The sequence below is a fragment of the Henckelia pumila genome, chromosome 4, assembly GCF_033568475.1.
Source record: "Henckelia pumila isolate YLH828 chromosome 4, ASM3356847v2, whole genome shotgun sequence".
Classification (NCBI taxonomy): Eukaryota; Viridiplantae; Streptophyta; class Magnoliopsida; order Lamiales; family Gesneriaceae; genus Henckelia; species Henckelia pumila.
In genome coordinates, this window is record NC_133123.1 from 13,929,109 (window position 1) to 13,952,319 (window position 23,211).

General features: G+C 32.7%; 3 protein-coding genes and 1 non-coding gene across 6 annotated transcripts; 3 read left to right on the forward strand and 1 right to left on the reverse strand.

The window, feature by feature from the left end:
* Nucleotides 1–9,057: 9,057 nt before the first annotated feature.
* On the forward strand, nt 9,058–14,059 carry LOC140894602 (auxin response factor 11-like). Of its 3 annotated transcripts, XM_073303163.1 has the most exons (15): nt 9,058–9,610; nt 9,982–10,097; nt 10,180–10,275; nt 10,378–10,434; nt 10,587–10,739; nt 11,013–11,097; nt 11,174–11,264; nt 11,344–11,508; nt 11,867–11,980; nt 12,057–12,129; nt 12,215–12,362; nt 12,456–13,003; nt 13,188–13,375; nt 13,478–13,610; nt 13,684–14,059. In XM_073303163.1, exons 1-15 carry the CDS (start codon nt 9,580–9,582, stop codon nt 13,693–13,695), a joined length of 2,010 nt encoding a protein of 669 aa, XP_073159264.1. In that variant the 5' UTR covers nt 9,058–9,579; the 3' UTR covers nt 13,696–14,059. The 3 variants fall into 3 exon arrangements, with proteins under 3 accessions (XP_073159264.1, XP_073159263.1, XP_073159265.1); XM_073303162.1 differs by having other exon boundaries at nt 13,478–14,059; XM_073303164.1 differs by having other exon boundaries at nt 12,855–13,003; nt 13,478–14,059.
* Nucleotides 14,060–14,975: 916 nt separating this feature from the next.
* LOC140866908 (uncharacterized) lies at nt 14,976–16,681 on the forward strand. Its single transcript, XM_073271972.1, has 3 exons — nt 14,976–15,276; nt 15,362–15,792; nt 16,398–16,681. Exons 1-3 carry the CDS (start codon nt 15,159–15,161, stop codon nt 16,452–16,454), a joined length of 606 nt encoding a protein of 201 aa, XP_073128073.1. The 5' UTR covers nt 14,976–15,158; the 3' UTR covers nt 16,455–16,681.
* TRNAG-CCC (transfer RNA glycine (anticodon CCC)) lies at nt 16,673–16,743 on the reverse strand. Its single transcript has one exon. It is a non-coding gene; the product is annotated as a tRNA-Gly (tRNA).
* Nucleotides 16,744–19,621: 2,878 nt separating this feature from the next.
* On the forward strand, nt 19,622–22,130 carry LOC140864536 (pentatricopeptide repeat-containing protein At5g08510). The gene is made up of 2 exons (XM_073268780.1): nt 19,622–21,213; nt 21,312–22,130. The coding sequence occupies exons 1-2, from the start codon at nt 20,287–20,289 to the stop codon at nt 21,930–21,932; spliced, it is 1,548 nt and encodes a 515-aa protein (XP_073124881.1). The 5' UTR covers nt 19,622–20,286; the 3' UTR covers nt 21,933–22,130.
* The last annotated feature ends 1,081 nt before the right edge of the window (nt 22,131–23,211 follow it).

Sequence of the window (23,211 nt, forward strand, 5' to 3'; positions counted from 1 at the left end):
GAGAAGATTCCAATGAGATCAAAATGATTCCAATTTAACATTTTGGTATTGGGGAATTGGAATTGGAAATGATACTCCATCGAATGGGTCCATGGAAGCATTTTATCATTATCTGAAATTTTGACAAAAACTAATAAACTATAAATCTTAATGGAACCAAAAATTAAATAAAGATTGTTGAAGATCTCCGATAAGATTGCCTCAAATTAATTATATCATAATTTCGGTTGGGCTTTTTCAAAATAGTAATTAGCCTTTTATTTGGTGGGACAACTGATTTATTCTTTGTTCCACACTAGTCATTAGCTACTTCGTGGATCTCCCTTTTTTATTTTTAAATCAAATGATATTTAATATTAAATAACTGTAATTAATTTCAATTCCGGCCATTCTAATCTATATATATATTCTTTGCTATCATTTTTATTTGAAAACTAATCATATGATGAATCGAAATAATTGTTAAAAAATTTAAAAACAAAAAACTATACAAATAAGTAACACGTTCAACGACACACTAGTATATTTATATAATCGTGCCACTAGAGTTTCTTTTAGAAGAGGTCAATGTGGTAGCTTAATGTTACAATGTGCAAAGTTGGAATCATATCCGTTCTTTAATCGAGTTAAGGCATCAATTTAAAGTTTGGTTTTTAAAATATTAGTTGTCCTATCCTTTCGCATCATATAATTTTTTTACTCGGGCAATTATTTTATTTTGAGAAAATTAAAGATCTTTAATGTCCTCTTTTCTGTGTGTATCGACGGCTTGGCTTTTGGTTTGACAACAGTTGAGACAAATAACATTTTATCCTAAGCTTAGCGACAATTTAAACTCAGACTAAAATTTTTGCCGTCGCTAATTTCAAATTTACAGACGGTTTAAATTTTTGCGAATTTTTTTTTTCCTTTTTTGTGTTAGCAGTATTCTAATATCTTCTCATTGAATATTTGAATGTATGTCATATATATATATATATATATATATATATATATATATATATATATATATACTTAATTCTCGAGAAAATCCATAAAAATTATGTTATGGTCGCAGACTCGCAGTGTGTCGTCGTTTTATGTCAACAACAAAATAGGGTTATCCTGTCAAATATCAAAAATAATTTTAGAGGTACAACTGATATATGATACAACGATATTTATGTCAATTATATATATCGTGAAATTTTTTTATTATATCGTGATGCTTTTTATTCAATATATAATAAGATTTGATAAATAAATTTTTATATAATGTAAGAATTTATGTATACATATTATTGTACATGTAGCATCACTCAATATGAAAAAGGGTTGTCACGCTAATATCTTAAGGCTGCGTTTATTTATGTTGATAAGATTGTGAAAATATAATTTATATGATGATTAGTAAACTAATTAGATATGATATATTGTGTTATGGATAAATAATAATTTGTTTACTGTGATTGATTACAATTGTGATTAAAAAAAATTCACAATTTTGCCCTTTAAATATGACTGAAAAGATTATAAAGAAGGGTATATTTGAAGTTTTCTAATTTTTTTTCCATTTATATAAGTCATAGATTATTTATCCTTAATAAAATTAAGGATTACAAATCATGCTCAAATCTAATTATTAACGGGCCTTGAGTTTAGGAATTTTTGTTAATTTTTAAGTAGACATGGAATGAATTATTATTAATAGTCTTATCACATGATAATCACCCAAGTAAACGCGGCCTAAAGGAAAATTTTAGTTGTGGTTTTAACCAAGGGGGTGGAGGTTGGGGTGGGAGTGGGGTGGCCAGTTTAGTTGAGATTATCGTTTCATGTCCAAGATTAGTGAAGCATTTAGCTTAATATAAGGAGGAACTTCAGAGTGTGATTTGGATTCCACTAAACCCGATTAGATTATATAATAATAATATTAATAATAATGATGATAATAATAATAATAATAATAATTTTCTCCTTCGTGTGCTTATATTTAATCACTGTTGAACATTCGGCAAGTTGTGCGTTCTAAATTGTGAGCATCATTAAAATTGGTCACGGTCATGGTTACGGTCACTCATAATAAACAATAATAATAACATACCCGTTTGTTGCGAATAATAAAATTTTATTATTCAATATTTAAATTAAATTTTATAATAATTGAAGTTAAAATTAATTCGATTATCCATATATTTTAATTTATTTTCTATATAAAAATTGATCAAAATTTTATACCTAATTATAATTTAATTAGGTCGACCATTTGTCTTGGAAATTTTAATTCATGCATCTTTTGCTTCAAAACATTAATCACATGCCAAATTGAGGGTGTTCGATTATTCATATCATCGTATGAGTGGATATGTTGCGTGTTTATATAATTAAAAACAAATATCTAAACACCATAATTTATCTTATTTTCAAATTAATGTTTTTTTCCTCTATATTTTTATTTGGAGTGATTTAGCCATATCTTACTTACAATACTATATTATTAAAGTAGAGAACATTTAATTAACTAAATTTCAATTAATTGGTAAAGTTTTGGATAAAATTACGATTATATCATAATTTAATTCCAATCAAAACTAAAATTATAAGACATATTAGTCATTTTATATGGTCTCATCTTTTCTTAGCCACTAGATTTTATCTTATTTACCAAAATGATATTCGCTATATTTGTTTGTATTTTTTAATTTTAATACTATCACTTTTAAAATTTTGAATATGATATAATTCATAACGTTTAAAAATAACATGAAAATCAATTAACATAAAAAAAATTTATGTACATGTACGCATCGCATGCAAGAAACACTAGTAAGTAAAAGTTAAAGTAGAGAGAAAGACTGGGTTGTTGAATTTAGAAAAGCTATATACTAAAGTCTAATTGCAATTTTAAATAAGATTTTATAAAATTAATTATTATCATAAACACGCTACGCGTCCATAAAAAAGAGTAAAAAATTTTAAAATAGTCAACAAAAAGATTACATATATTATTTTTGTATGATTTAATTTTTTTAACAACATTGTGCTGATAAATTTATGATAATATATTTTTTTTATTGAATAATGAATGCTAAATAAAATCAAGATAAATTTAATATTGAATAAAATGACCGAGAATGACACTAAAGATTACAAGTTTAATAATTTAGTATAAATAGCATACATGAATAACCAAATCTCTTTCTTTGTTAACCGTCTCAATCTAATTTTTAACAAGATTTATGTTAAGAATTGAACCTACTCAACTCCATAAGCTAGCTCGAGGGGAGGGTTGCTCAAGCCTATATATTAAATTCATAAGATATTTATCTAACAGATGTAAGACACAATTAGCACACCAACACACACCTCTCGAGCCCAAGAATGAAACGACGTGATTGCGTGAAGACATTAACGGGTGGCCTAATTATGAGCAATCTAACAAATAACGGTGAACCTGACTCCGATACCATGTGTCCATGTTAATAATTGGATTTGGATCTAACTCAACCTCAAAAACTAATTTAAAGAGAGGAGGTTGTCCAAGCATATATATTAAATTCCCAGAATATTTACCTAATTTTTGACATATATTCTGTTTTAACATTGTAGACCGGCCTATGGATCTAGCAAAAATTTGTGTTAAATTCGGTAGGATGAGTCCGACTGTAATCGAGAACTTAACAATCAAATGGATTTTAAAAAAAGTAAAAACATAAATCCATTATAAAATCATAATCCAAATGAAATCTCAACGGTCATTTCTTGTCACCATTTTGTCGTTTACTTTGTCATCAAAACCAATGCCCATCAGTTGTTTTTTAAAAAAAACCCAATGACCATCACCATATGACTCAATAAATCGAGAAGCCGGCAAGAGACAATTAAATTTAAATCAGAGAATGGAGAAAATAAGTCGTAGACTTTATAGGAACAACATTATTATAGATTGAGACTTCCACATTTGTAGACCGAGGAGCCAAGGTGGATTCAAATAAACTATGTTTAATGGGACAAATTAGCTAACATATATATGGATTTATGTTACGAAAATAAGTGGAAGCCAGAGTGAATTCATATGTCAATCGACCATATAATGTATATATATATTGTCTTACTTGGCCCAAATTGCCTTATTTTCCTTGCCTACCAAACCAACACCCCACTGAGGAGGGAACAATAGAGTTGATCAAATTTAATGAAAAACAGCTCAAATCGACCGAATCGAACCGCATCACACCGCTGTGTTCAATTTTTTGACCAAAACCGTAGTTGAAAAAAAAAAAAAAACCGCACCGCATAATATAATGTGGTGGCAATTTTGGTGAAAAACGGCACCGGCGACACGATATAAATAAGCAAATACTTTTAAAATTATTTATGATATATTAATATAAACTTGCACGTGTGGTTCTGGCCAGTCGAGCTCAAGCATAAACTAATACTTTCATAACTGGTAATCCGTGTGATCCAACTTGATAGATATTAAGTGTGTGATATTGGGTGCACCCAAGATAGTCGTCCTTAGATTATTATTAGCCTACCCCGGAATGGGATGGAATAGAAAGAACGCGAAACGCTAGCGCTACAGGGTAGGTTTTTTTGTGGGGGATAAGCTTGTGAAGAAGCAAGCTATCCCCGCCCCGACGGGGGATGCTAGCTTTCCCCATCTCTCCTAAACTTCCCCCGGTCTTCGGCCCGAGCTGTATGAGGCAGAAACTCGTCCCACGTACGGTTCGGAGGCTACATTAACCTGAAAGGTCCAATAGTGTGTTAGTAAAGACTAAGCCACGAACTAACCACTTGTCCTTCCTCAAACAAAACTACTTTACCCTTACTAGATACAGTTTTGTTAGAAAAATGACTACAAGTTTCCATCGATCGGCATATCTCTGCACTTTCGGTTCTTCAGAAGAATCCAATTACTTCTCCCTTCTTCATCCATATGGGGGAAATGATTATTTTTTATGCTGAAAGTATAACTTTTTACTCTATGAATCGGGTTGATCTGTCTATTAGAAATAATTTAATTTACAATATGGTGTTTTTAGATATTTAGTTGATACTAAATAGAAGAATTTAGACGTCAGTTATCATCAGTTAGTGTGGCATTTTTATGCAAAAACATCATATTGTATTGTAAAACTTACTTTTTTTTCATTTCAGATACAATGAACATTGATATCCCACTCTCAGTTCTCGAGTGCAATACGATATCAGGGAGCTACCACATCGTGTAACTATTCCGAGTAATTTGTTTTGCTCGGTGATCGCTTTTCGAATTCACCTCGCGGTCAATTTAATGTGTCTGCAAGACGGAGCACAAGCACTTCCGATCATCCTACTAGTTCTTCCACCATGGATGATTATTCAAGCACATATATTATTCATCACTCAAGCAATCCGTTCTGATATTCATTGTTCTAAAAACCACTGCTTATGTGCGATTGAGATTGAAGCATGAGCAAAAAACTTCGATTTGGATCAAAGTTTGGAAAAAAGTCAATCTTTTGGTTAACCATAATTAGGTCATGATTAATCAAATATTTGACCTTACCGAGATATCTGAAAATTCTACTGATATCTCTCTGATTAACGTATTTCACATTCAATTGAAATCAAATGAATCAACTAGGGAGAACGCTTGCACAACACCTCTCCACCATTGACAAGAAGGGGAAGTTCTATGCTATCCGAAAGGGCACTGCCCTGGGGTGGCGTGACAGAGTATGATTGGTTAAAATCAATGGGCTCCACGTGGGGCCCACTCATTTTAACCAATCACGGGTTGCCACGCCACCCCAAGGGCAGTGCCCTTGGGGTGGCATAGAACTTCCCGGCTTATTCTATGCTGCACCGGGTGTGTGCAGCATCTACCGTCCAAACAGCCCGGACCCCACATAATTATGTGGGGCCCGAGCTCCTATTCATGGGGCCCAACCCTCATGAACGGCCCAGATCCAAATAACTTCTTTTAACTACTTCCATGTCAACAATTATTTGATAACCGCAAATTGTAAAGTGATCAAAAATAGTGAAACAAGTACCTGTAGTATGAGATGCACATATTCCATCTTGACCATCTTCTTGTCGGGGTGGATCATAGCACTTCCCGAACTTCCCGACAAGAAGATGGTCGAGATGGAATATGTGCATCTCATACTACAGGTACTTGTTTCACTATTTTTGATCACTTTACAATTTGCGGTTATCAAATAATTAGTTGACATGGAAGTAGTTAGAAGAAGTTATTTCGTATATTTCTCTGAATATACTATAATGAACACTGAAATCTAACTCTCAATTCTCGAGTGCAATACTGTCTCATCGATACCTACTTTTATATATATATATATATATATATATATATATATATATATATAAATGGACACCGATTAGAGTTCTACATTATTCAGTTATCATCCTTATGTTATACAATATATATATAAATGGACACCGATTAGAGTTCTACATTATTCAGTTATCATCCTTATGTTATACAATATATATATATATATATATATAAATGGACACCGATTAGAGTTCTACATTATTCAGTTATCATCCTTATGTTATACAATTTTCATCATAGATATGTGTGCCCAATATCTAAAAACACGTAAATTTAATAACAATAAAATATTTTCAATAATCTCGAAATTTTACATAGCTGAATCATAAAATTTTTCTCATGCCCCATTAAAGTGGTAACAGGTCATTTAAAAACACGTGGTAGTATTTGGATAGCCATGTAGCGCATGGGTCCCTTTGATTTCACACCCAACTTTTGAAAGTGATGGATGATTTGTTATGGTTCACGCGACCAACAATAAGATAGTAACAGAACAGTCAAACAATCGTTATGTCTGTAAAATAAGAAAAAGTAATTTAATATTTTACAGCCCTAAATAATGTAAAGGAATATTTTTTTACATAATAGAAAGAAATTTTAAAATTTTTTATTGGATGACAAATTTTTTGGATTTTTTTATAATGAATTCTAATTATAAAAATAACTATCAATCTTTATTTTTTGACAAACATAATCAAAAGGGACGAGAATATGCTACATTTGAAGAAGAACTCCAAATGAAACATAGCCTTTAGATCGGAGGGATCACATGAAAACATGTGAGGCTGATCCAAGGGCTTAGCCGGGGAGCAATCTCACACATCGAAGAGTAGAAACATAAGAGTACTTATTTTAGGAAAACAAAAAAATGTTCCATCCATAGGCTCATGACATTAAGAGATTGATTATGTTTGTGATTTTAATTAATGATTTATCAAATCACTTAGAAGTTAATTACTATAGTGCTTTCTGTTTTAAATATTTACTAACAAACGGCTCATGACATTAACAGATTGATTATGTTTGTGATTTTAATTAATGATTTATCAAATCACTTAGAAGTTAATTACTATAGTGCTTTTTGTTTTAAATATTTACTAACAAACGTAACACACACATATATATGCATCGTAGAAAATATTGAGAAAGATATAATTACTCTGAGGAGTTTAATTTTAATTAATAATGTATATAAAAATGGGTCAAATACAAGCTCCATTGCTCTCCCAAATCTGAACGTATCAAGCGGTCACTAGTGCTACAATTCAAAGTCAACTTGCAAAGTTTGAACCCAGCATTTTTTGGTTCAAAAGGGCAATTTCAATTGGGAATCGCCAAATTTCCAAGCACTCAAAGTTTCAACAAAATATGGAAATTCAACATCTCAACAACAAAAGGGTAAATGAAAATGTAACTGTCAAAAGGGGAGGGAAATAAAAGAAAAAGAAAAAAGAAAAGAAGAAAAAAGAGGCTACATATATATACAATAAATACACATCAAGTTATGAAAACGTTCACTTGAAAACAAAATAATGGTATTCAAAAAAAATAATAATAAACAAAATAACGGTAGTTTATAATTTTAGGACACATCTAGAACTGGTTTCTTTAGCTGAAATTATATTATATAACAAAAAGTCTAATTTTTTTTTTAAAAAAAAATCTCAGAAGAAAACAAAAACTAAAATAAAATTTTAAGACCTTTTGATCGACTAAAAAGACTCATTAAACTTTTTAAAATGATAAAATAATTTTAATATTTATAGCAACGTCGTAAAAATAATTTTTATATATAAAAAATATATCAGCAAACAACATTGTCATGTATGTGTTCTATAACATATCTAACAGCTTTAAACTCCATTATATTGTTTTATCTAAAATTTTTAACGACTTACTCTTTAAATAAAATTTTATAGATTATAAACTCACAAATTAGAGTATAAGATAATGAAAATTTACCAGTTTGTGGCTAACATACAGTCAAAACATATAACTTCTAAAAAAAAAATTGTCAAAACTTATACTCCATATTTTGTTGTTAGTGTGATGTATTCTGTGTCATAACACAACCGGCCTCTGTCAAATTTTTTTTAATGTTTATAATATAAAATAAAATAAAGAGGCTCGAAACATCATTCTATATTGTGAACCGTGGCAAGAAAACATGATTGAGCAAACATGGTATAAAAAAATAGCAATATAAAATTTAGAAAGGAGCTAGGAGAGAGAAAAACGTGGCAAGTTCTTGCTAGTATTATCGTGTAAATTAAGTTTTTGGTGAAACAATCTTCTATATTTATATTTGTGATAAGTGTTAATTAGATTCATATTTATAAAAAAAATGATTTACAAAATTGATGTTTATAAGGATTTTTGTTTATCTCACGTGCTCTTAGGAATCTATAATTGTTACACAAGTCAAACCTCACATATATATGTAGGGCTGAGATACCGAACCAAAATATCTACTTTTTAAAATATCTTATCGAAATTTTTTCGATATATTAACATTTTTTAGTACATCGAATTTTTTTTCGATTTCTATACGATATGAATATGAATATTTTCTATACAAAAATTTCAAAATTTCAATATATCGATATATGAATTTTTTCCATATGTAAGGATGGGAGGAGTGAGATGGGTTTTTCACCTTTTATTTTTGGAAAGAGTGAGTGGTTTTTGGGATTTGGTAAGGGTGGATTCAGGTAGTGTTGCGTGGGAGAGCGACAAAAGCAAAAAAAAAGAAAGGATTTTTCCGAGAAAATGCCGAGGGAAAAAGGAAAGAGTGGTTTTGGTTAGTGAAGAGTCTAAAAGGCAAGCCAAAGAGTAGTTTTGTAACTGAAAAGTGAGAGAAAAGGAAGAAGCTCGACCCTTTTCACACACCATTTGTCACCCACCCCCTCCGAAGCTGTTACGCAAACCTATACAATACATACTTGCTCCTTGTTTTTTTGCTCGTATTGAATGACAGTGGATAATAATGGGTGCCCTTTCTTCTGTTTTTGGATTATCGGTGTGGAATTTTAGTGGGGCTGGTTGAAATGCGTGAGGGGACTTTTCTTCTTTCTCTATTTCTTCCTCAAGACTCGAGCTTTTATTCTGTTTCTGGCTTGCTTGGGTTTCATCGCAACATATATATTACTTGAAGTGTCGAGTGTAGTGTTTCTTTTTTTTTTTTTTCTTTTTTTGGGTTGGCTTTTTTTATTTGGCATATTATCCTATTCTGGGAGTTTTGGTAGATTTGAATGGCGCATGCTGATGGGATGAGAGGAGCAGGTGATAAAGATTCTTTCTTTCTTGATTTATGAGAATTTTTGTGTTCTTTTGCTTTGACCAGTAAGAGATAGCTTTGAAGATTTGTGTTTTTTTTTGTTCTGCTGCTGCTTCATGGTTGAAATTTCGTTCGCTATTCATTAGCCATCTGGACCTGCTGGAGCTTTTTGTTTCAATTAAACAGTGGTTTGATCTAGTTTGTCGTTTGATTATTCGTTTATAAGTTTTGCAGCGTGCCTCTGCTTGCTTACTGGAATATGCAGGCTTCAATTCGAAATTTAGATTTGTTTCCTTAGAATTGATTGCCAAACTTTAGTGTCCCATCCTTGTGGTTATACGACTGAAAATGAAGTTTTGGCTTTTATCTTGGGTAGATGTTGGAAGAGATGATCTGTATACAGAGCTGTGGAAGGCATGTGCCGGACCTTTAGTAGATGTTCCTTGTAATGGAGAGAGAGTTTTCTACTTTCCTCAGGGTCATATGGAACAAGTAAACCTTTCCACAATCCTAGCTTGATAATTGTTCGATTTTTTCTTTTACATTCATTTGAACTGTCAATTTAAATTTGCAGTTAGAAGCATCAACGAACCAAGAATCGAATCTGCAAATACCTAGGTTCAATCTTCCTCCAAAGATTCTGTGTCTTGTTTTGAACGTTCAGTTACTGGTATTGTTCATGTAACTTTGATTGTGGTTCCCTTATTTTTCCTCTTTGTTCATTTCTTGAATATTTTTATGGTGGTTCCCTTTGTTTTTACTTAACTGATAGGCGGAAGCGGAGACAGATGAAGTTTATGCCCAAATCACTTTACGCCCAGAACTGGATGTAAGCAATCATCTTGTTATATTTGCCAGTATCTTTGTGTTAGAGATGTTCACTATTTTGTTTGACTCATCTTTAGCCTTCTGTACGAGTTACAAACAAAATATATATATTTGTTAATTACTTCCTTTTTCTTGACAATTTTAATATACTAGCAAACTGAACCCACTACTCCGGATCCATCCTTGCCCGATCCACCAAAGCAGATTGTTCATTCTTTTTGTAAAATATTGACGGCATCTGATACGAGCACTCATGGAGGTTTCTCCGTCCTTCGAAAGCATGCCAATGAATGCCTGCCTCAGTTAGTAAGTTATTTCTTTAGAGAAACAAATTACTTGTTTTGATGAACATGTCATTTGTATAATTACACCGCGAATAGAAAATATAAAGAAGCTCATTTGGCAATCGTTCAAGGGTCAATATAATTGGGCTTTTGAGTAGGAAGTGTAAATATCACTGTCTGGCTTAATTGTTTTGTTTTGTCTTGGTTTTATTTATTTTTTATATGTTCTTAGTATTTTGTTAAAATGAAAGCTAACTGTATCATCTGATCTTTTATTTACTGACTTATTCTCAAGGATATGACTCAACCAACCCCAAACCAGGATCTGGTAGCCAAAGACCTTCATGGATATGAGTGGAAATTCAAGCACATATTTAGAGGTAATGATCATATTATGTAGCTTTGGATCAGCACTTTTCATTGTATTTTTCTAATCTGTGATTGAATGACTCGTAGGTCAACCTAGAAGACACCTGCTCACAACTGGATGGAGTACATTTGTTACCTCCAAGCGATTAATTGCGGGTGATTCTTTTGTCTTTTTGAGGTAGCCACCAATTCCACCCTGCTTGAATGCTACTTTCTGTTTCCGCATATAAATTTGATACAAGAAAAATTCATCGCAGGAGTGAAAACGGACAGCTGCGTGTCGGGGTTCGCCGTCTTGCTCGGCAACTGAGTTCCATGCCACCTTCTGTCATCTCCAGCCAAAGCATGCATCTGGGAGTTCTTGCTACCGCATCACATGCCATCACAACGCAGACCATATTTGTGGTGTACTACAAGCCAAGGTACAACTCCTTTTCTCTCAAAACTTCGGATTTTCATCATAGTTTTCATTGTTGTTAAAACTTAGTCTCTTCTACTTTAGTTATGAGTTTTTATAGTATAAATTTATAAATATAGTCAACAGAGTGCATATAGCATCACGGATTTACGTGGTTCGGTCATGTTGACCTACTTCTACAACACAATTTTAGAATTCTAAAACTTTCGATCTAATCATCTACCTTAGTTAGATTACAATCATTAGCCTTTAGAGTATATATATATATATATATAGATAGCAAAGTTTGCTTTGTTTTCTTAGTAACATTAAATCTGATTCAAACTATATACCTTGATATCTAACATTTTGCTGATGTTCAGGACATGCCAATTCATTATTGGGTTAAACAAGTACTTGGGGGCCATGCATCATAAATTTTCATTGGGGATGCGCTTCAAGATGAGATTTGAAGGGGAAGATTCTCCTGAGAGAAGGTTCCCATTTTATTTATGCTTCAATCATTGAGCTTGGATAATTCAGTTGCTGATTACAAATATTATTCATTTTCAGGTTTGTAGGAACCATTGTTGGCGTTGGAGACTTCTCCTCGGAATGGGCAGGCTCTAATTGGCGGTCCCTAAAGGTGTATAAGCTGTTGAATTGTATCTCAATAAATGTATCAAAAATTAATATTTTCATGTCTAAATAATGGTTCCTGCTCCAATTAGATCCAATGGGATGAACCAGCAACCTTACAGCGGCCGGAGAGAGTCTCACCATGGGAAATTGAGCCTTTTGTACCCTCTGCTTCAGTAGACATGTCACAACCAGCTATGAAGATCAAAAGACCTCGACCCCTCAATCTCCCTCTTTCTGGTACACAACATGGCTGTTCTCATTTTTTCCCCCCACGCCACATCAATAGAATGTGTTTCATGTAATGATTTGTTACACTGATGTTTAATGTAGAAAATATGATCACCCTTGGTGCTTCTCCTCTCCGATACCCAAAACCAATAAAATCCCTCGAGTCATCGAGCCTGTTGACTAGTACTAGTGATGCCCAAATCAACAAAAGCCAAAGATTTTGGCCTCCAAAGCCGAAAGATGCTGGAGTAGCATGGCCATTAGTGTCACCAAATGTTTCTATAAACCATTTTCAAGAATCTATCGAAAATATATCTGCACAATCTGTTCATCCTGGTTATCAATCCCCTATCTCATTGAGGGATAGTAATTGCCTCAGCCAAGTTGAAGATATAAAGAAGATTGAAACTGCTTCAGTCTGCCGGTTATTTGGAATTGATTTAAGGAATGATTCAAACAAAATGCTTCCACCTGGAAACGAAGTCTCTTTAACTTGTACAGGCACTCCCAAGAAAAGACTTGAAGCTGATGGGGTGGAAAATGCCGAAAAGAATTTATCAAAAGAAAAAAAGCATGTCGAATCAGAGGTTTCTGTCAATGATAGTCAGGGCAAGCAGAGTTATTTTTCATCTTCAAGAACTCGAATTAAGGTAGGTTCATCTTAATCTCATAGAAATAATGTTTTCTGTGAGTACTCAAGCTCATGTGGTGGTTTAAACTATAATTTTGTTATACTCGGTAAAAAAAAAATAATGAATTTCTGTTAAAAAATGTAACTAACTTCTGCTGGCATATGTCGATGGCTTAAATTTAAGGGGTCTTTACTTGTGCAAGGTCCAAATGCAAGGGATTCCTGTTGGACGCGGCATTGATTTGAGTGCTTTTGAAGGCTATGATGACCTTCTCACTGCGCTCGAGAATATGTTTGAGATTAAGGGAGAGCTTCGTCATAGAAGCAGATGGGAAGTTGTTTACACCGATATTGAAGGGGACATGATGCTCGTGGGCGATGATCCATGGCTGTAAGTAGTCTGGAATGTTTCCATATTTGATAATGGGTTACGTTAGATAAACCATAGCATCACTTTATCTCATCCTCCTCTTTTTTTAATGGTTTTTCGCAGGGAATTTCTTAAAATTGCTAAAAAGATATGCATCTACTCTAGTGAGGAAGTAAAGAAGATGAGCAACAATAGCAAGTTTCCCTTGCTATCCCGAGATGGTGATGAAGGCATGATCGGAAGCATAGAAAATGAAGTAAAATCTGAAGCATGAAATGTGTACATTCTCTTGTTTATTTTTCTCTTCTTCAAGTTTCCCTTTGGTTCAGGGTACCTACTAACGTGGAGGAGAGGGGCCGGTGCTCGGTTTTTTTGAGCTTGCTCTATAGAGGTAGCTTAAATAAATTTGAAGTGAATTAGGTGTTTTGGAAGTGGAAGGTTAGTAGATTTGTGGGAAAGCCTGATATGAAAGCTCAGTCTCTGAAATTGTAAATATTAAGTTTGTGAAATTGTTAGGTAGTGTGTTGGGATTGGTAGTGATTTGAGAATATGAAAAATGGCCAAATCACAGTAGTCTAATCAAGTCTTCGGATTGTTGTGTGGACTCTTTGCTCTAATCCATTTAGTGAATGTGTTTATTTAGTGAGCCTTTTGTTATTTCCATGTTGATATACTGTCAAAAATTTTGGGGAATCCAACAATGTATATATACTTTTTTTATTGTTTAATTTTAATTGACGAAAAAGAGGCCAGGCTGAAGATTCCATTTTTGAATTTACGTTCTTTCAATTTAAAATCGAAGATTTCTTCAAAATACCAGAAATGATCATACAAGAATCAGAAAAAGGGTGATAATATGAAAATGAGAGTTTCAAAAAAAGCCTAGTAAAGTTGCATGCATGTGGTGTAGCTATCTACTAGACTTTGTAAAAAATTTTCCCCTTCCTTTAATTTGAAATGAATCACAGGTATATTTTGATTTCAGATTCAGGAATATAGAAAAGCTGGTATTCTTTAGTATTTGTGTCATTTCAAAATTTTGAAATTTTCAATTTTCTTTAGTAATGGAAAATGTGTGCAAGGTTGGAGGATTTTGAGAATCATTTTATTTTATAATAAAACATAGAATTAGAATCCAATGTGTATACACAATATATTGTAGTAGAAAACGGCAAAACAGATAAATGCGCCATCACCGTATCCACATCCATATCCATATGGCTATCTAACGATATCCAATTTCAATGATTAACATTCTTCTTTTCTTTTCTTTTCTTTTCTTTTCTTTATTTTTTTTAAACCAACACAAAATAGTGGTATAACCTTTAGGTAGAAGTGATTATTATAGCATATTAAAAAAAAAACATCAGTTTCCTGTATTCTTTAAACTCAAATTATGTTAGATTTTGTTTAATTTATTTGAAATCCAAAGTTTGATTATATAATGTATCACTCCCGATTTCTAGATTTTCATTTTTGTTTTCAAATACTATCGTCTACTATTTTTGTTTCCCTACTTCTTCATAAACCAATATTTAATCATTTACGAGAAGACAATTTTTTCAAACATTCTATAAAGAAACATTCAATTCATTACAAATTATTCGAATATGACGAATATTTATGTCCGATCCAACGACCCCAATATATTTGAGACAACTTGCTCATGTCTTCAATAGATTTTTATAGAATGATATAGTTGTGCACGTAAAAATTATATAGTTGTCTCCAAACGAAACATTTACACACATATACATACACAACAATACTCTGAAAACACAGAGAGAGAGACAGAACCAGAAGCATGGGAGGGGACGAAAGCCAGCAATCTGCGCCGAGTATGCTGATTCTCACTCCCCCCAACCTTCCATTGTTGAACATACACGCGCCACCCGTAACCGCCCACTCTCCCCGCCACTCAGGCAATCGACGAAATCTCACGAAAGATATATATGCCATTCACATTAATAATTCGTTATCCGATCGATTCAATGCTTGATTTTTCAGGTTCGGAAACCCCGCCGCTGCAGACATTAGCTTCGGTGCCATTCAGATGGGAGGAGCAGCCCGGTAAACCCCGACCCTGCACCGCTCTACACCAAGCACTCAAGTGCTTGGAGCTTCCGCCCTGCAAAGCTTCCAAAACGCCCTCCCCCACCGCCGTACTCGACGGGCCTTACAACGTGGGCCGACCCAAGTTCTCTTCCTTGAGGTATTTTAAGGATTCGTTCGACAGTTACAGCGGCGGCAGCAGCAGTAGTCCTGCGGATGATTCCGCACTTATCGGCGACAGATGTATCACGAGGCGAAAGGCGGCGGGGTTGTTTGGGGGAAGCTTGAGATGGACGATGGGCGGTCAAATTTCACCCTCCGACGACACCAAGAAGGTGAAAATCGAAGCAAATACCAGCAGAAATGGAAAATCTACTCGTCTATGGGTAAATATTTCACGCTTGATTTTGTTCATTTTCCTAAACATAAATGTTGTACTTATAATCTCACTTAAACTTTAATACATCCGATTAAATGATGGTTTTTTTAGAACGGGATATGGATAAATATGTAAATTTTATAGTTTAGAACTTTAAGTATCCGTTAAATCTAATATTTATTGATTAATTTATATTTATATTTAATGTTTATTTTAAAATAATTAAAATTATAATAAAAATTAAAAAAAAAATCACGCTTAAGCTTGAAAAACTAGAAATTTGGCTTTCATATTGTGACTCATTTCACGATTTTTACGACCTTGAATTGAGGTCGCAACAGGATTCTAATTCCACCTACCAGTCACAATTTTATTTTTAATGCAGGTTTTCTTTTTAAAAATTAAGCTAACTTTGCCACATCTTATATTTGGGATGATTTGATGAAACCACAAAAAACGCATATGAGACTTGTCTAGTAGATTAATGGTGACTCAGATCCATTGTTTTTATTTTTTGAACAAACTTTGTTTGTATACATATATTCTTGCAAATGATTGCACAACATTGAGAGATGAGCTAATTGGTATGTTTCTCTACATAATGAATTTCAGGCATCCATATACAAGAGCTTGAAGAAAGTTATACCATGGAGCAGTGCAAAAAAATAGAGGAAAATATTACTTCCTTTGAAGGAGATCGCCGTCTCTTGCTTTTCCACATTTTCTATTAGTTGTTTTCTTTCCAATGGGAAGAAATATAATTTTTATTTCTAATTTCTAACTAGTTGATGATCTGTATTTTTATGCGCTCGTAAGTTTTCAAAGCATGTAAGCAATATTATATCAAACGATTAAAAAATATTAAGAGCAGAAAATGTTTTTTGAGTTGCGCATCCGGGGAATCGAACCCCGGTCAGTACCGTGGGAGGGTACTATGATACCACTACACTAGATGCGCTTGGTGCTATGAGGGTGAAACATACATATATAAAAATGATACTTTAACTGAGATCAAAAAATTGTTACAAGAACTTGCTATCTCGGATTTCATTCATGTTTCTGGTCGGCTTATTTTGTAGCGCATCATTTGGCTTGTTTTGATTCTTCCTCTCACTCATTTTTTATTTGGATGAATGACGAGTTTCTATCGTAGTTGGTTAGACTTGTAACAGATGATTATATTCAATAAATTTACAAGTTTTTCCTTAAAAAAAATAAAAAATTTCTCTCACATCTCAACACTTTTCGAATCCTGTTCTGAAAAAAAAAGTACGAAATGACATTTTATTTTTGTGTTTTTTTAAAATTAATTTATATTTATAATTATTTAATTAGAACAAATATTTAGATTGTAGAATAAGAGATGTTATTTTCTCATGTATTTAGCAAATATTATCTAATACTTGTATCTCAAACATTTTATTAATAATTATTTTATGCACGGTATGATGTTTTTTTATTAACAAAACCTTGAAACATTATCCGAAATATTTTAATATTATATATTTTAAGTTGAGATTTCTTTTTCTTTAGAATTACAAGTCACTAATTAGTATTTTTTAGAAAAACAAATAAATTTTTTTTTTTGGGATTTTTGAACAAATTATCGGGATATCCTCTGTTTAGCTGACGAGATCCCTAATATTCTGGAATATTTGTGTCTCGAAATATATCGGATATGGAATCGAGAGAAAAAAAAATCTCTCGATTCTGAAAGGATATATGGTAACTGTATAATAAGATACTAGCGTTACGAAACTATGACAAGGTTGAATCAAAAAGTTATTGTTCATTATTATACACAAGGTACATCAAATAATTCTTAAAAATAATAAACCTCATATGTGTCTAAATAAATAAATAAATATATAGAGTAATTTTCACCTGCCCAACCATTGCTACCCACCTCGTTTTCGATCACTAAAACCCGATACCGGGTTTTAGTTTTTTTATTTTATTTTTCGTATCACTAAAACACGATATCGAGTTTTAGTTGTCGGGAACGAGTTGAAAAACTGAAAATTTATACATATATATAGATATATACATATATATATATATATTACTATTTAATAATAGGTGAATTCCATAGAAAACTGGTTTTGGTCATTAATGTGGGTGGACTAATATATCCTTGGTTTCCTTTTCTCAGAAAGTGCAAAATGATAATTTCACATGAAAAACTTCCCCACTCTCCATTTCCTCCCACGTTTCTCAATCTCTCATCCATCATTTTGTTACATATTATTGCATAAATATCCTCTTAATTTAGTGTTCATGTTCAATAAATTTTAATTATTAAGTATTATTTAAATCATAATATTAAAATTAGAATACCGTAAAGCCATCTCCAACCACAAACACCATTTTGGTGCAAGTTTTGCATTAAAATAGTGTAATTTTTGCACTAAATATAACATCCATCTCCAACCCATTTATACCAAATCTTACACCAAAAAAAATATTCTCGAAATATACCTTTTATTTCACATATATTAATTACTTTTATTCAACATAAAATATATAATTAATACTGTTTTTATAAAAAAATTTATCTTTAATAATTATTTTTGCAAATTATCTAATTAATATTTTTATTAATTAAAAAATTATTTTATTTTTAATACATATAAATAATAAATTTTAAGTTTTTGATTTAATTATTATTATATAACTTAATTTATAGATAATACAAATTAATATATGAAAATTATTAAAATTGATAAATATTATTTATTATTTAAAATAAATATTTATTGATTAAATAATAAAAATAGTTTTTTTTCGAATATATAATTATTAAAATAATAAATTAAATATTTAATTATTATTTATAATTATAAAAACAAATAAAAAAAGGATTAAATTTTTTTTTTTAAAAAAATATTGAGCCAAATTTGGTGCAAAATGTGGGGGGCACTATTTTGGCGCAGAAAATAGCGCCCCCCATTGGAGGTCAAAAGCTGTGCAGCGTTGGAGATGGCCTAACAACACAAAATATTTTCAAATAAAATTATATGTACTCACATGTCTAATAAAATATTCATATATTATGTTACACACGTAGCATGTGTGCTTCGTTAGCTAGTATAAATAAAAAATAGTTCTTGTATACCTTAAGACACCAAAGCATTCATAATATAAGAATAAAAATCAATATAACAACATATGACACTATTTTTATTTTTTTTTTAAAAAAAAACTGGAAAGAAAAAATCAATCAATATTTTATGAACGTGAATCAGTGCCGGAAGAAACACGTAATAATAGGTTGAACTTGACCGTATGGAATGCATTAATCTCATGTGACGTAGAGATTAATTCCTACACGCCATTCTAGTCTTCTCCGCCTTTGAAGAGGCTTGTTTGTTACACTCCAATGAACGAAAGAAACAACACCACACCAAAACACATTTTACCACAAACTTTTTAGAGAGCCCAAGAAACACATCCGCAATTTCATTCTAACAAAAAATCTCAAAAGAATACTCTTTGATCTCCTTGATTCTATATCAGCCACTCTCCTAAATAAAATCGATTCACAAGAAAACAAAAAAGAACGTAATGTCTTCGAACGATAGTGGCTGCGGGTTCAAGTGCGAGAAGCTGGACCGCATGGCGAGCTGGGTGGGGACCAGCGTCGCCGCGGCCTTCTTCACTTCATTGGAACGCTGCTCATGCATCAACCTCTCTACCGACGACGTAGACGAAGAGGCCAATGATCGGCCGCTTATGCTCACCAAATACCCTTCTTTCGCCACCACCGACGCCTCCTCCCACCACCGCCCCGCCGATAATACCCCTACGCCCGCCCCCGTCTCCACCGTGATCTGAGATCGATCCAATTCTCTTATGGCCGTTTGTAGGTTATTTTGTTGTTTTGTAATAATATTAATTCTTTTTCTTATTTTGTATGGAAAAATCGAGATTCGAAATTCTGATGATTTGTATTCTTCTACTTGGCTTTGTTTGTGTATGTATGTATATATTTTACAAAAGATCTCACCTTGCAGAGATTATTGTTTGCATACAAAAAATCGATTAATTAATATTTGATTTGATATGGTTACATGAACAAATCCCAATTACTTACCTAGTTCATTATCTTCTTGTAATTTGTTTACAAAACCCTGGCGACGAACCATCCTAAATAATTAATTAAATTTTGGATTAATTATCCACATATATATGTAATAATAATAATAATTAAAATAATAATAATATATAATAATTAATCCGAAGATGTGGGGAAAGAACTTATGTTTCAAAATATAAAGTTCTTCATTTTTGTTCGTATGTACTAAGAAAAAATGCTTCCTTTTAAGGTTGTAAACATTTGATTCGAACTCATATCGATTCACGAAGACTCAAATGAATTTTAAAAAATTTCAAATGTTCTTAAGCATGGCGTATATTGATCTTGTTTGGTAGCAAAAATCCTGCACATTTTTTTCTCTCATCTTTCTCGGTTTCAAGAATCCCAGCAGGTCTCATTTCTCGCATGAACCAGCTGAAACAGATTCACGCCAACACGCTGAGAAACGGCGCAGACTTCACTAAATACATGATCACCAAGCTTTTGGAAATCCCGGACATAGACTATGCTCACAAGCTGCTCGACCAAACGCCTAATCCACCTCTGTTCCTCTACAATAAACTCATTCAAGCTTATCATTCTCATGGGCTATATTTCCAATGCTTGCTTCTCTATCCAAGAATCCTTCGGCACTGCTTCTACCCGAATCCGCACTCATTCACTTACCTCTTTGCCGCATGCGCAAGCCTTTCAAATCTTTTGCAAGGCCAAATGCTGCACGCTCATTTTGTCAAGTTTGGCCTTGATCATGATGTATATGCCTCAACTGCTTTGGTTGACATGTATGCTAAAATGGGCTCGCTGCGTCTGGCGAGAATACAGTTTGATGGGATGAGTGCTAAAGATATCCCCACCTGGAATGCCTTAATTGCGGGTTATGCGAAAAGTGGGTGTTTGGATGAAGCCTTGAGTTTATTCTTGGCTACGCCATCAAGAAATGTTATATCTTGGACTGCATTGATTTCTGGGTATTCGCAAAATGGTAAGTATAGGGAGGCTTTGGAAATGTACATGGAAATGGAGAGGGAGGGAAGGGTGAGGCCTAATGAAGTGACGATAGCCAGTGTTCTTCCAGCATGTGCGAATCTTGGTGCGTTGGAGGTTGGACAAAGGATTGAAGCTTATGCTCGAGCCAATGGTCATATAAAAAATCTGTTTGTCAGCAATGCGGTGCTTGAACTGTATGCACGGTGCGGTGCAATTGAGAAAGCAATGCAAGTGTTTGAAAGCATTGGAGGACATAGAAATTTGTGTTCTTGGAATACTATGATCATGGGTTTAGCAGTTCATGGAAGATGTGGTGAAGCTCTCGAGCTATTTGACCAATTGCTGGTAAATTTTTTTAAGTACACTACTCACATTAACATGTTTTTTAGCACTGACTGATACAAAGCGATTTTAATCTATATATATTGTCAATGGGAATGCAGAGAAACGGCATGAGCCCAGATGATGTCACATTTGTGGGTGCAATTCTTGCATGCACTCATGGTGGCATGATCGCTAAAGGCCGGGAGCTCTTCAATTCCATGGAGAAAGTATTTTTTATCCCTCCAAAGCTAGAACACTATGGGTGCATGGTTGATCTTCTAGGTCGAGCAGGATTACTGCAAGAGGCTTATAATCTTATAAAAGCTATGCCCATGATGCCCGATTCTGTTGTATGGGGAACTTTGCTGGGGGCTTGTAGCTTCCACGGCAATGTAGAGTTCGCGGAGAAAGCAGCTGAGTCGCTCTTTAAGTTGGAGCCGTGGAATCCAGGTAACTATGTGATTCTTTCCAATATATATGCAAAAGGAGGGAAATGGGATGGAGTTACGAAGCTTAGGAGGTTGATGAAGGGATACAATGTGACGAAAGCAGCAGGACATAGCTTCATCGAAGAAGGAGGCAGAATCCACAAGTTTATAGTCGAGGATACGTCTCATCCGATGTCTGATAAGATACTATCTGTATTACATTGTGTCACAGCTCAAATGAAGGTCGATGAAGATCATATGATAGACTGGGATTTCATCCTTGAGGAAATGAGAACAATGGAAACAAGATAGATAAATTTTTCTTTTGTTTGGGAAGTGGATTTGAATATTTATGATTATGATATAGTCCAATTTCTATTTCCAAATTGGCATAGTCATGTGAAAATCCCATTTTTGCAGGGAAATATTTGTTGAATATACATCCTATCTACTTCAAGGTCACTCCCATGGTTTGGTTTAGAACTTTAAAACGTGAATTTTAGAGGCATCACTCCCTGTGTAGTTTGGCCCGGTTTGTATGACGAATGATATATCTTCTCCTAGATAGTGTTTGAAATTTTTTTTAAAGAAAAGCTGACAATCACTTTTTTTCAAGGTATTTTCAAACACTACCTAAGTCCTAATAACCAATTAATTTTTCCAACTCTTGAGAATCATTTGAGATCCAAATTCAAGTAAAATCATACTTTTTAGTATCAATTTTTTTTTACAATATTACTTCAAACAAATATAAAAAAAAATAGTTATATATTTGAAATATATCTCTATCAATAATTTTATTTTTATTTAATTTAGACTATGACATTAGAATGTCTCTTCAAATGATGGGTTTATGGCAAAATTTGGTATCCAATATTGTTTAGGTACCCAAATATCATGGAGAAGTTGATCTTAGGGGCTTTTTTTTTTTTTTTTTTTGAATCTTAGGGTCCGTTTGGAGTGGATGATAAGATAAATAATAGATAGATAAGTAATATATTGTAATAAAAAATAAATAAAAAAGATAGTTAATATAAGATTTGATTTGATTGATAGATTATGGTTTGTTTGATTTGATTGATTATATTTTATATAAGAATAAAAAATTACCATTTTATCCTTTTAATAATTAATAATAATATAAATAATATTATTTAAATGATAATATAGTAATTTAAATTTAATTGTTTGATTGATGTAAGATAAATAATTAATTATTTGATTGATGTGACATAAGTAATTGAAAGATGAATAAATAATATAGCAAAAAAACATGAGATTAAATAAGATTATTAATACATAAATTATTAATACGTAACTTCAAACTTGCCCTTAGCGTATTATTATTATTAAATTCTAAAGTATACAAATACAAACAAATTAATTCTAAATTGTAAACTTAGATTGGATTTGGGTCGGCCCAAGTTATTCAAAACGGTGAATGTGTGTGGGGATCTTGTAGAAGCCCATGGGCAAATCAATGAAATTTCCTCTATCAAAGCATGGGTTTCAACTATGCAAAAAGAACGTGACAATATTTGCAACAAAGGACTCAGAATATTATCACTCTATTTTTACAAATTAAATACTC

What these genes read in the sequence shown, in the direction of transcription:
- LOC140894602 (XM_073303162.1), top strand. Translation starts at nt 9,580, where the DNA reads ATGGCGCATGCTGATGGGATGAGAGGAGCAG. An exon ending in CTCAGGGTCATATGGAACAA is followed by an intron (nt 10,098 to 10,179) that starts GTAAACCTTTCC and finishes TTAAATTTGCAG; the next exon opens with TTAGAAGCATCAACGAACCA. An exon ending in CTAATTGGCGGTCCCTAAAG is followed by an intron (nt 12,130 to 12,214) that starts GTGTATAAGCTG and finishes TGCTCCAATTAG; the next exon opens with ATCCAATGGGATGAACCAGC.
- LOC140866908 (XM_073271972.1), top strand. Translation starts at nt 15,159, where the DNA reads ATGGGAGGGGACGAAAGCCAGCAATCTGCGCCGAGTATGCTGATTCTC. An exon ending in CCACTCTCCCCGCCACTCAG is followed by an intron (nt 15,277 to 15,361) that starts GCAATCGACGAA and finishes TTGATTTTTCAG; the next exon opens with GTTCGGAAACCCCGCCGCTG. An exon ending in GAAAATCTACTCGTCTATGG is followed by an intron (nt 15,793 to 16,397) that starts GTAAATATTTCA and finishes AATGAATTTCAG; the next exon opens with GCATCCATATACAAGAGCTT.
- LOC140864536 (XM_073268780.1), top strand. Translation starts at nt 20,287, where the DNA reads ATGAACCAGCTGAAACAGATTCACGCCAACACGCTGAGAAACGGCGCA. An exon ending in AGCTATTTGACCAATTGCTG is followed by an intron (nt 21,214 to 21,311) that starts GTAAATTTTTTT and finishes ATGGGAATGCAG; the next exon opens with AGAAACGGCATGAGCCCAGA.